Below are 13,166 nucleotides of genomic sequence, written 5' to 3' on the forward strand. Positions count from 1 at the left end.
GATGCAGCCATGTGCCCTGTGCCAGATCCCTGTGGGAGGTGTGGGGGAACTCCAGCTGTACCTCTCTCTCCAAGTACCACCACAGAAACCGTGGGAAAGGCAGTGGCTTCTGTGCTGGCTGGGGCATTTACACAAAACATGAGCCAGTTACCCTACAGGAGCAGAGCAGCCATGGGCCAGGCTGGGGAGCATGGCGAGACTCAGTACAGACCCAGCATATAGGTTCAGAGTCCAACTTTTCAATCCTTTTAAAAGTTTTTATTATAGATGAGTTGTTTGGGGTAGAAAAATAAGCACTAAATAATTTAAATTTGCTAAGGCTTTAGAAATGCAAAACTGTTATGTCATGCTCTTTTTAGGATCAGAGAGAGAAAAAAATTAGATGCCATCATGCAGAGACATGATATGGCACATTCCTTGCCCTTCTTTGACTATCCTATGTATTTTCAATGATGATTGACCTCCCATGACAGAAGCTTCAAAGATGTCAGCATCTACTTTAAAGCGTTCATCATTTGACAGTTACCTTGAACTTAGAAGATTTTACTGAACCACAGAGAAACATTACTGGTTTAGGGGATGAAATTTTCTACCTTTATCCTTCCCCTCAGATCTCAGGAGAAATGAAATAAGATCAAAATTCCTGTGCACAGATGCATTTTTTCTCTTTTATTTGGCTGACATATCTAAACAGAATTGCAAAGAGAAGCCCTTCCCTTGTGCCCTCTTGTCCTCTTGGGAACCAAATGCTGTCTTTTTTGTTGTTTTTTTTCTGGGCCATCTTACTCGATTACAAAGTTAAGATCCCTTCTGCTATTGAAAATAGTGACCTAAGCAATAAGGACATGCTTCGGTAAGCTATGAGATGAGGAACCCTAGGACAGGGCAGGCTCCACGGTTGGCTGACCCAGCAGCTCCACGCCATTAGTCTGCATGCACCCACTGTTTTCTGCCTCTCCTGTCTGCCAGCCAAAGAGTCAGCTTCATGCTGAGGCTGGGCAGCCTCGTGATCACAAGATGGCTGCCAGAGTAGTCAGGGCTGCGTCCATCCTTATCCATGCCCCCAAAGAAGAATTTCTTGAGGCTCTCTCCTAAGAACAAGGAGACTTTGTTCCATGAGCCTGTGATAAACTCCTTCTGGTATGTCAAGCTGGCATAAACCTGTTCATTATTACACCCTTATTGGTGAGCGGGATGAGATGACCTTGACCAATTTGAACTAAGGAGTGCCTGAGTGTGACAGCTGCATGTGTAGTGCGGACCATCATCCCCAGCAGGCTCACCTAGGAGCACAGAGCCTGAGCTGTGGTTTTTCTCTTCCCTTTCTAGGCTGCATACTTGGTTGGCATCTCTGATCCAAACAGCCAGGCAGGCCACCAGGGCCTAGTGGACCCCATCCAGTTTGCTAGGGCTAACCAGGCCATCCAGATGGCATGCCAGAACTTGGTGGACCCTGGCAGCAGCCCATCACAGGTAACTATTGGGGAGGATGTAAGATTTCAAGCCCTTAAGCAGCTCCTCTAGGTAAGTTGTGGGAAACTATGAGAAATTAGTAAAGAATCTTGTTCTTTCAGAGCTTGCAAAGGTAGCTAAATGCCAGCACTGTAGATAATGACTTAGGTGGGAGCAAATATTGCAAAATATGGTGAATCTGGAAATTTGTAAGTGCCTTGAAATGGGGTGCCAGAAGGCAAAAGGAGTAAAGTAATCACAGTGAGATTGACAAGGAGTCTTCATTCATTTCAGGGGACATGCATTGAGGGCTTGTTCTGTGCTTAGCTGTAAGGGGTCAGTGTGCGCAGGGCTCCATTTTCTACCCCTTGGCTCTTAGTGTGTTAGGCAAAGTTTGGAAAATGCAATGACCAGGGCACAATGACAGTGCCAGGGATGTGCAAAGGAAGGTGTGATTAATTCTCCAAGGGGGCTGTCAGGGATCACTTCACAGAAGTGACGGCACTGAACCGGGCCTCAAAGTTGAGTAGAATCTGCAGCATAGAAAGAAGCCAGAGTGACATTTCAGGAAGAGCTAGTACATGTGACATTCCATAACACCTCTCATACCTGAGTGGCACGGGGTCCCAGTCACTTATTAAAACAGTGTGTACCGCAAGGAAGAAGAAGTGGCTGGAATGGGGGTGGCGAAGGCAGTCTTGTTAGTGACATGTCCACCATCAACCTGGGGCCCACGTTCTTGAGGCAGGAGAAGGACCTGAACAAAGAAGGAAACACAAGGACCATGTGGACCTAAAGCAGCCCCGAGAGCTGGTGTATCTGCGAGTCCTTACCCATCCAGCAAGGCCAAAGGGGTGTTACCAGCCTCAGCAAAGCAGAACAGGTAGATTCAGGAAAGCAAATGAGTTGAGGCTGGCAGGGTGGAGCCTGTGGAACTTCCTGAGGCAGACACCTCAGTAGGTGCCAGCAGCCCTCCATGGATGAGGAGGGAGCTGTTGCACCTTGATGTGTATTTTTCTCATCTGGATCTGAGCTCTACAGTATGGTGGCCACTGGTTACATGTGGCTGTTAAGCACTTGAAATGGAACTAGTCCAAATTGCGATGGGTTGTAAATATGCAATGCACACTGAATTTCAAAGACTTGGTATGATAAAAAGATTGTAAAATCTCAGTATTTTTAAATTGTTTATATGATGAAATATTTCGGATATACCAAGTTAAATAGAAGAAATTATTTCATTAATTTCTCTTGTTTCTCTACTTATTTTAAAGTGACTACTAGAAAACTTAAAATTGTGTATGTGTAGACCTTGGTCAAGTTTCTATACCCTGGACCTCCTATCTGGGGTTCCAAAGGCTACCTGATTACATCTCCTTTAAGACTACCTGTAGCTCAGCCTATCCCACCACTATGTCAGCAACTCCTTTTTTCTTGTTCTTTCTTTACTATCTGTGCTTAAGATTTCTTGCCCTCCTCTTTCTTGGAGTGACTTTGAGGGTGGCAGAACTAGACATGCTTGTAATTACACAGGCTCTGAACATGTGAGCTGAACAGGAACCCAGGGCCAAGGACCAGGGTGGACCCATCTGCACTGTAGCATGGGGTACCCCCAACCTAGCTCCATGGTTTGTAGGTCCTGTCAGCTGCCACAATTGTTGCCAAGCACACGTCAGCCTTGTGCAATGCCTGCCGCATCGCCTCATCCAAGACGGCCAACCCAGTAGCCAAGAGGCACTTTGTCCAGTCAGCCAAGGAAGTCGCCAACAGCACTGCCAACCTGGTGAAGACCATCAAGGTAGGTCGCTGGACTACAGGCCTTATTCAACTCTGTAACTCCTGTTCTGGAGGGGGAAGGGGAACAAGATTTAAGCTCCACTCCTCTCCTTGTCTAGTGAAGCTTAACTTCTAATTCAGTCTTATGGTTTATGTCACTGAATAGGCATCCCTTACTAATGGAGATACTCTTCATGAAAAACCAACAGCCTTGGGCTCTACTAACCTTTTAGATGGTGGGGAAGGAGGCCTCCCCAAATTCTGTACGTGAGGAGCTTAGGGACAGAACTCTGGTGGGAAAGGGTTGGTTATAGGGTATCTCTTAGCACTATGCGTGCGTAGCAAATACCCCGATTTTACTTAAACGACATGTTTACTTGCGGCGTTTTTGGGTGGGCTAGTAGAGGGCTCTCCCATCATTGCTGAATATATCTGGACCAAGAGAGTAGGTGGAAGGAGAAGGGAATGGGAAATTGTGGAAAAATCACTTAAAACATTTTCATCATTCCTGTGATATTAATTCTGTTTATAGCTGTTTGAATGTTTTAAGTGGAGCATCAACTTTTAAAAATAGAGCATCTGGTGTTCATTAAAAATTCACCTTTGCATTAAGGTATATGGGCATGTGGCGGGTGGGCAGGTTCACTTGCAAGAAGCAAGTGGGAATCACTGGGCCGTAGTACTTGTAGGTGGGTGATGAAGCCACAAACACAGTCAGCCCTCAGCTAGGACCAAGCAGGCAGCAGGCAGCTGACCTGTGAGAAAACAGCCACAGCCTGGACAACAGACCACAGGCAGAAGGCCCAGCACCATCGCCCCAGCTCCCTCCACAGCCCCAGCCTTCAAAGGAGCATTGTCATGGGAGGCAAGATACCAGTTCTGTGTTAAACCCTGGACACCACTGAAGGGAAAGGCATTGAAGGAGTTAACACTTTTTACTTAAGGGTTTTGTATTCATTCAGATAGGAGGGTTGGCTTTGCTGCTGGGACAGTCCTAGAGTAAGAGAAGTTTTCCCAGTTCTCTCCAGAGGATAGGACACTGCACACCTCATTTTATTTTGACTACAAAAAGCCAGTGCAATTGCCTGCAGAAATCAGTCAACAGGATGACCAAGCAGAAGCAAAAGGAGAGAACACCCAGCCCAGCGCCAGTTGGAAGCTGGCAGTCAGCACATGGGGCTTGCACCGCAGTCAGCAGCTTCTTAGCTATTTAAACAAAGAGTCTTTTTTTTTAGAAATGAACAAACAAAAACCCCTCCCTATTTGAAGGCAAGAGTAAGCTCAGTTGAAATTGAATAAAGCCAGTGTCCAGGTTCCCCATGATCCTGGTGGCATGTTACCTAAATTACCATCATAGTTCACAGTAATTAGGAAGTAATAAAGCTTACATTTAAAAATGTTTATTTTGTGCTTTGGGTATGTTACTCATTCACTCCATACAACCACCCTGTGCTTATCCCCATTTTACAGATGGGAATCTGAGGCACAAAGAGGTTAAGTAACTTTACCAAGGTGACCCAGTCAGGAAGTGGTGGGGCAGAATTCAAACCCAGGCCCCAGAGCCCCTGCTTGCAGCCCTGGCATGCTGTTCACCTCTTTGGGATGGAGAGACGAAGTCATCTCTCCAGCCTGGAAGAAAGACCTTGCTGTGTTTGCAGGGCTTGTGTGTGAGTTTGGGGAGGTGAGGGTGGAAAGAGCAATAGAGTTGACAGCAGTGACATCGTTGGTTGCTGTGTAATGAGCTTATCTCAGTTAAAATCAATCATTTTCTGGTCGTTAAAAAACATTATATTTAGATGGACCAACGGAGTAAAAAAAGGAAAGACACTCTTTATTCTGTAGAAATTTCTGGAGCCCTTTCTTGTCTGCCTCCTCTTCATTTTTAAATCCTGACCTATCTCTATATAAAGCATCTCTGTTAAGATCTCATGTTCTTTTCAGATTCTCCTCATAGTGTCAAACCCTTTTTGCAATTCCCTGCAGCAAATTAGCTCTTGTGATGGCCTAGAAGATAGGCCTGTGCAGAACATCAGAGGAGGAATGTCGGGGGGTTGTAACGTGGAAAAGATAAAGGCCTCTGTCTCTCCTGGCGCACCCTGGGAACGAGGAGCAATGCAAGAGGAACAGAAATGAACATGCTGCCCCTCAGCGTGTGGAAATGGGCCTGGTTTTTCAATTCCCATCCTGTGGCAGGGTTTGCTGGGAGCCATGAGCTTTGCTTTTAATTTACTAACAGGAAAGTGGTAAAGGTCATTTCGCTGTAGCACATGGTACTATATACTGAATAGATTTCCTGTTTGAAGGAATGGTTGTGTATTCTGTCAAACAGAAAAACAAATGAATATTTAATTCCCTCAGTGCTTAAGACAGCTGCCCTCATAGCTGCGTATTGCTCTTACGTTTTATGCTGCTTAGTGCTGTTTTTTTCTTTTAACCATGAGGATGTGCCCAAGCCTAAATCGCAGCTGCCACACCCTTACAGTCATGAAGAAGGGAGGGGCACCACCCAGAGAAGCACGAGGGAGCAGGAGCAGATTACCTCACACAGTGGCTCATCAGCATCAGTCACTACTGATGGCACTCTTTAAAATCCCAAGCAGGCCTCCACGAGAATCCATTTCTGTGTTTCTGCCTCCTGCCAGGGATGGCTATAAATGCTGGGCATGGTAAAAGGATGCACACCCCTAACCACAATGGCTGTCTCTCCGAGTCACCACGTACGCTGTTGCCTGCCTTTCTCTCTTCATTCAGCTCATTACCTAGTCTTGAATCAGATGTGTGGAATGGAATGTTATTTTAAATGTGCAGTCACTCACATTTGGGTGCCAAGTAGAAATTATGCAACAGCAGCGTTTGTTTTTCTGAGAAGTTGAAGTTTGGCCTTGCCCCTCGCAGCAGAGTTAAAGCTCAGGGTTTTTGCAATTAAGCACTTTCAGTGTGTACCACAGACACCCGATCCAGCTCTCTTTAATCGAATTTGACTTGGCTGTGAGTATGCTTTCTTGGTCATCCCTATGTTTGGATTGGGAAAGTGGTTTCTTTAGAAGGAAAAGGAAAAAGGCTCTTGGGCTTTTGACTCCTTGTTCTGTTGCCTTTGTCTAAGGTCAGCAGGAGAGAAGGGAGCCAGGAGGCTCGGTTCATTGTTTGAGGCATGCCAGTGGGTAGCAAGGTGACCTCATCAAGTCGTGGCACTTTTCAGGTGCTGGTTTTATTGTCTGGAGAATTGGGGGTTTAAGCTTAAATTGTCTTTAGGGTCCCCTCTAACCCCCAAAGTCCATGAATCTTTGATTTTGTGCATACACAGAAATTGTTTCTCCCAGATGTCCGTGGTATTTTGCTAAGGGGGAACACTTGGAGCAGGCTTCGGGTTTGGGAGTGTTCTTGTCCTGGTGGGGCCTGGATATGTGGCTAAGTAAATTTACCCTTTCATCATTATGGCTGGTATGCCAGACATTCTGTGATATGGAAACTCTCATGCTTGCTTGAAATTTCACCATTGGGCAGCTTTGAGTATTCAGTTTACTTGAGTGGCTCTGCTGTGCCCAATGGAAGCAGAGTTCAGAAGTGAAATAATATACCTGTGCAAACTATCCTTTCTGATGCCGGATGCCTTTTTTGGATGAAATAACTTGTCCTTTTTGAGAATGGAAAATGATTGATGTAGCTTGCTATTCTAGTTCATGTTATTCAAGGCTCTGACCTGCAAATAGCAATGGGCTATATGTTAATATGATTTTAGGGCCTGTGCTCAAAACAAAAGCCCCAAACAAACAAACAAACCCTGTCTTTATTCTAATAGTGCCATCTGTGACACCTACAGAATTAGAAAACCATTCCTTGAGTTGTCATCTTTTTAGTTTGAAGAAGTTCAGCTTACCCTTAGTGGCTTGATTGGCTGCCCTTCTTCCCAATAGACTGAGAGATTTGTGGGAGCAGAAAGGGCAAGAGAAAAGCGTGGAGAGGTAAGAAGCAGAAAGGGGGAGCAGCACCAAGGGAAGGCTGAGCATCTCCTCTTAAGCTGGAAGTCGTGTGATCCCAGCTAAAGGGGTATGATTGGAGAAAGCCATGTAGCCACTGGTGGGGCTGAGACCTGAGTTTCTTCCACTCCGAAGTCCACTCTTGCAATCAGCTTGCTTCACTCTTTTGCCTGTGTTTCGGCCCATCTGTGTCAGGCTCCTGCTGAGTGGCACCCACCCTGCCTCACACTGGTGTTCTCAAATTGTTCTGAAGTCTGGTAAACCCCGACCTCCAGGGATCTACCAAACTTCAGAGCAATATTAACAGTGCAACAAGATCAGAGTACCAAGGTGGTTCACTTCTACGTGGCCAGTGCTGGCAGCGTAAATCAACATTTACCAAGTATGTAAGTGGTAGTGAGAAATGAGGCTTTATATGTGAGCAAGAAGTAGCCGGCATGCAAGGGTTTCCATTGGGCCTGGAAAAATGGCAGAACTGGAGAGGTGAGGGTAGGGTCAGGGCCTGTCTGGTGGGGGAAGGGCATGAGCCAAGGCGAGCCAGGCACTATATTAGCAAAAAACAGTAAATTAGCCAGGCTTGCGGGAATTCCTCTGAAAATATTAGCATTGTGGGTATGTAATTATTGTCCCAAGCTGCCAAGGCTTGATTGGAATGTAGTTGTTATTCAGAAATCGCCTTCAAACCAACGGTGCCTGCCTCCTCTTGCTTTATTGAAAAACAGAAATGCTCCCATCTCAGATCTGCTTTGCTTGGTAATGCCAGTGCCAAGCACTGTTTTTTTTTGATCCCAGTTGTCCAAATTGGCTTTATATGTTGCTCATAAGGGTTAAGTTAAAAGTTTAAGTGGTCATTTGACAAGGAAATTTGCATTCTTCTGCAAACATAACTGCCTTGTCAAGTGTAGCCTTTCGCTGGGAGGGAGGGTTTCTGTCATTGGGTCACACGCTATAGGTTCTAACAGTCTTGATCCTGAGGAGGTAGAGTCCAGGGCTGGGAACCTCATCGAAGTATTGACCCTTTGTGAGCAGTCTGGCATGGATCACAGGCCACATTCCTGGATTCTCATCCATCCAGACCATAAATTGGCAAAAGGCCTGATCACTCAATGCCATTGTGTTACCTGCCGTTAGTTTTTTTTTTTTTTTAATTATGAAGCATAAGATACATATAGAGAAAACACGTTATGTTTAGAGTTCAGTGAATTTTCTTAAGTGGAACATACCTTGGTAACTCTAGCCAGATTAAGAAACAGAATGTTATTGACACCCAGAAGCTTTCCTTATGCTCTCTCCGGTCTTATCTGCTCTTCTAACACCCTAGATTAGGAGGACCACATGTGTTTGCACTTGGTACTAATGGAATTGTACAGGAGGTACCCATTTGTGGGTGGCCTGTTTTGTTAAATATTATGTTTGTGAGATTTGTTTGTATGACTGGGGGTAGTTCTCATCTATTCCTTCCCGTTAGATTCCATTGTGTTCATTTCAGAATGATGACAGTTATGCCCACCTTGCCTTCATCAGTCATTAGGGAATATCCAGGTAAAACTTAGAAAAAGTTAAAAGTACTGCTTTAAAATACAGTAAAGTATGTTTATTGTTTGGAAGAGAATAGATTTAATCTGAGTAAAATGAAGGCAAAGATCCCAAGGATTATAGTCTCAAAAGTGAGGAGGAAAGTAGTCCCGCTGCATGGTCTGGTGCAGGGGGTCACGGGGCGTTGAAGAGCAGGGTGCTGTTTAAATCTGTGTCTCTGCTTCCTGTGAGTGGAAAGTTTACTGTGGAGTCAGTTGTCCTGTGAGCTACACATTTGTCTTTAATTCTCCACAACTGCTAACTGGGCCCCTCTGCTTGATGGCAGGGGTCTCTTTAATCAGTTCTTATTTATTGTTTATGAAGTCACCAAACATTTTCACTGTTCTCATTGAACCACCTTCTTTCACTAAGAGGTGATTACTGTGGTTCAGGAATAATTTGTGCTTCTCAATTGGGCAAAATCTCCCTGTTTTCTCCCATCAGGCCCTGGATGGGGATTTCTCTGAAGACAACCGCAATAAGTGTCGCATTGCCACCGCACCCTTGATTGAAGCTGTGGAGAACCTGACAGCGTTCGCCTCAAACCCTGAGTTTGTCAGCATTCCTGCCCAGATCAGCTCTGAGGTAGGGAGTTTTTGCAGGAAGATAATACTTAGGTCTTTGGCTAACTTTGTGTAGCACCAAATGAGTTAATAGTTAAAACTCCAAAAGCTCTCTCTGTCAACATGTAGGCTACTGTTACTCTTGTCAGTGATGACATGTGCACAGTTAGTGAAACACAATGACTACACCTCTCTTGAGAGATAACGTATATGTAGAGAACAATCTTACTGCCTAGGTTTGGGGTGATTCTTGGGATGTGTCACACTCAAAAAAATGCTATTTAAGGGGCAAACATGGGCTTGAGTCCCCACCATGCAGACCCCTGGTAATCCAGTCTTCATGGTTCCCTGCCCTCTTTGTCTCCTTCAAAGGGCGGAGGTGGTGATTTGGCAAGGAACAGGACCTTTCAGGGCCCACGTCATTCACTCATGTCTTCGACCCTGACTTTGATTTCTCTGCTGTTTGGTCTCAGGGTTCCCAGGCACAGGAACCAATCCTGGTCTCAGCCAAGACCATGCTGGAGAGTTCATCATACCTCATTCGCACTGCACGCTCTCTGGCCATCAACCCCAAAGACCCACCCACCTGGTCTGTACTGGCTGGACATTCCCATACAGTGTCCGACTCCATCAAGAGTCTCATCACTTCTATCAGGTCAGTTTCCCATCTGGAGGTTGCTGCCAGCCTGCATCTCAGCAGGGCAGGAGGAGGATAAGCCCACCAGGCTTTTTACTTAATAGTGATATTGTTGATCATTATCATCTTTTTCTTTTCTCCTTGGGGCCGGAAGCACTGGTCACAATAGTAATTGCTAACTTAAGTACTTACCATATACCAAATACTACTCCAAGTGTTTTATCTGTGTTACTTTATTTGAACATCACAACAGTCTTATAAGGTACCACTGTCATTATTTCCCTTGTACTGATGAAAAAATTTAGGCAGAAAAATTTGGGTAATATCCCCAAGGTCACCTTAAGGCCCAATGGCTGTCTAATCACTGTACCACATTGTCCATATCTAGGAATTTAGGCATTGAGCACCATTGTTTATTTAGCAGGATTTGGGGTTGCAGTTAGTTTGCTAGTAAGACAAAGAATATTCTAGGGCCTGCAGTAACTCTGAGCATCTGTGTCCTTGTCGATAGTGGGAGCCGAAAAAGACATCCCCAAGTAGACATAACATTTCTGAAGTTAACCAGTTAATACCTCACAGCATGAAATTCATCTTCCCTTAATTATATTTTGCTTCCTAGTTGCTTTTGAAGCTCAAAACCACAGTTAACTGTATTTCTTAATGCCTTACAAAGAAAAATTCACTACATGTTTTAATTCCTACTGTAGCCCAGGACTTTGTGACTAGTATGCAATGTAGAAAGCATAATACGTTTGCACCGGAAATAGTGCTGACCACTTTTTTTTTGAATAAGAGTCCTGTGCTTAAGCCAGTGAATAGAGAATCCAAGTCCAAATTGCTTCCTTTGCAGTTGCCTGGTATCAGCCTAAGATAGAGGGCAGGACCATATTCTTTCCACCAGAAATAAGTAGAGTTATCTGAAGTGTTAAATTAAGGAATGCATGGGCTGTGCAGTGAGACATTGCCAACCAAGGGTCAGGGATTCCTCCTGAAAGGAGGTGACTGAGTCAGGGAGGAAGGGGACAGGGATCCTGGCCCACCAGTGCTGGAGCAGGCTGTGGGACTTGAGCCCCATGGAGCCTGTGTCCAACTTGCACTGTTCTTTCCAGGGACAAGGCCCCTGGACAGAGGGAGTGTGATTACTCCATCGATGGCATCAACCAGTGCATCCGGGACATCGAGCAGGCCTCGCTGGCCGCCGTCAGCCAGAGCCTGGCCACGAGGGACGACATCTCTGTGGAGGTAAGCTGGGAATCTGGGGGCCTGCTTAGTAGCCTCTAGATATGTTGAAAAACCTTAGCATCAGACTTGGAGGGGTAGAGGTGGTAGGGCCAAAATGTTTCTGTTGCTGGAGTTTCACCATTAGACAGCCATTCTCTGTGGAGCTAATCTGGGAACTTTTTGGAGAGGGCAGGGTAGATGCCAAGTAGAGAAGGGTGGCTTGGGGGAAGGAATACAGGTACTGGGGTGGAAAGTTCAAAAGTAGCTGAAATTTGGAGGGAAAATATCAATATCAAGGTAATTTAGGGGTACAGTGGGTACCGTGCTTGTTTTAACACATCAGTAGAGTAGACCTAGGTAAGTAAATTTTGAATAATTCTCTGTTGTCATATTTCATCAGTGTGCTTTTTAGTTAGTTGGCAAATTCAGCATTAAACGAATGCATTTGGTCTGTTCAGAGATCAAGGATTTTGCCCTAAGTTATTCAATATCTAGCATTTGAGGACTTTGGCATCCTATTATTAATTTAAAGCCACTTTGCCCTTTCTTGCTTGTTTTTCCAAAGTTTAAAATGGAATTTTCCTGCTTTTTCCCTTTGGGTTTTTTTCTATTACCTGTCCAAAGGTTCCTGATTTTTACTTCTGTCTCTACCGAAAGCACAGTGCTTGACTTGCAGAAGGTGTTTAATAAACATGGATGGTGTGTTTATTGATGTTTGTCTTCCTGCCACTGAATTCATTAACAATCAGCTTCCGGCCCAGAGTTAGTATTGCTCATTTTTATTAATAGAGCTGTCTATTTCGCTCCACCTTCACCCTCCTATTTCCAAAAAAAAAGAAGAATTAAGTTTTCTCAAACTGTGTGGGATTCCAGAATTATTCTTTTGAATCTGTTATTAAAGTCCGTATGTATATGCATGCAGACAAGTGCAGATAAGTGTACCACTTGATAAATTATCACCAACTGAACGGGCCTTTCAACCAGCACCCAGATCAAGAAGCAAAGTTGAGGCCAGGCGCTGTGGCTTATGCCTGTAATCCTAGCACTTTGGAAGGCTGAGGCGGATGGATCACTTGAGGTCAGGAGTTCCAGACCAGCCTGGCCAACATGGTGAAACCCTTTCTCTACTAAAAATACAAAAATTAGCCAGGCGCAGTGGCAGTGGCCTGTAATCACAGCTACTCGGGAGGCTGAGGCAGCAGAATTGCTTGAATCTGGGAGGCGGAGGGTGCAGTGAATGAGCTGAGATCACACTGCCGCCCTTAAGCCTGGGCAACAGAGCAAGACTCCATCTTAAAAAAAAAAAAAAAAGGTAGCAAAGATGACCAGCACCCCAGAAGCCGCCCTCATGCCCCCATCCTTTCACCATATCCTCCGTCACCCAGTACATCTTCTGTTTTAACTCCCTCACTAGGAAGAGAACCCTTCCCCTTTAACTGCATGTGCTCCCTAATCGTACACCCTATTTAATTTAATAAACCATCTGTAATAAGACAGCACTGTTGGAATATTCTTGCATTCTTGACTATAATCACATTATGAATGTGAAGATAATAAGTAATTAGCTAAATAAAACCCTTGGCCGTCTTGAAAGTTTCTCTCTGCCCGCTGCCATCTGTCTCTATTTCTCTTTTTCCTTTTCTTTTTCTTTTTCCAGGGTTTTGTTTTCCAGTTTGCATGTTAGTCTGCTCCTCTTGTTGAGGACACTCTGCCCACATCCCTCCCGGCCCACAGGCAGCATTGTTCTGTGGGAAAGTAGTGAAGGCTAGAGTCTCATTTCTGATGAGCAGGACATCGCCACTTAGGCGTAGTTCACTCAATTCCATGCTGGTGTGTGCAGATGTAAAACGCCCAGTGAACTGATGTGTTAATCTTGCGTCTATCAGTGAAGCTCCTATGAATAGTCCTACATAGGGATCTGATCTTTCCTGCCACTGGCTAAGAATCTCTACCTTTGAATCCCCT

At 45.0% G+C, this 13,166-nt stretch overlaps 1 protein-coding gene across 4 annotated transcripts in view; it reads left to right on the forward strand.

Moving 5' to 3' along the window:
• The window catches only part of TLN2 (talin 2), a 453,126-nt gene that overhangs the window by 361,245 nt on the left and 78,715 nt on the right, over positions 1-13,166 (forward strand). For all 4 annotated transcript variants that reach the window (XM_024232426.3, XM_024232425.3, XM_063716677.1 and 1 more), the window contains 5 exons: positions 1,330-1,473; positions 3,089-3,250; positions 9,225-9,365; positions 9,817-9,998; positions 11,090-11,222. In XM_024232426.3, the coding sequence (XP_024088194.1) occupies positions 1,330-1,473; positions 3,089-3,250; positions 9,225-9,365; positions 9,817-9,998; positions 11,090-11,222 (762 nt within the window). The remainder of the gene's footprint in view (positions 1-1,329; positions 1,474-3,088; positions 3,251-9,224; positions 9,366-9,816; positions 9,999-11,089; positions 11,223-13,166) is intronic.

The sequence above is a fragment of the Pongo abelii genome, chromosome 16, assembly GCF_028885655.2.
Source record: "Pongo abelii isolate AG06213 chromosome 16, NHGRI_mPonAbe1-v2.0_pri, whole genome shotgun sequence".
NCBI classification, from domain to species: domain Eukaryota; kingdom Metazoa; phylum Chordata; class Mammalia; order Primates; family Hominidae; genus Pongo; species Pongo abelii.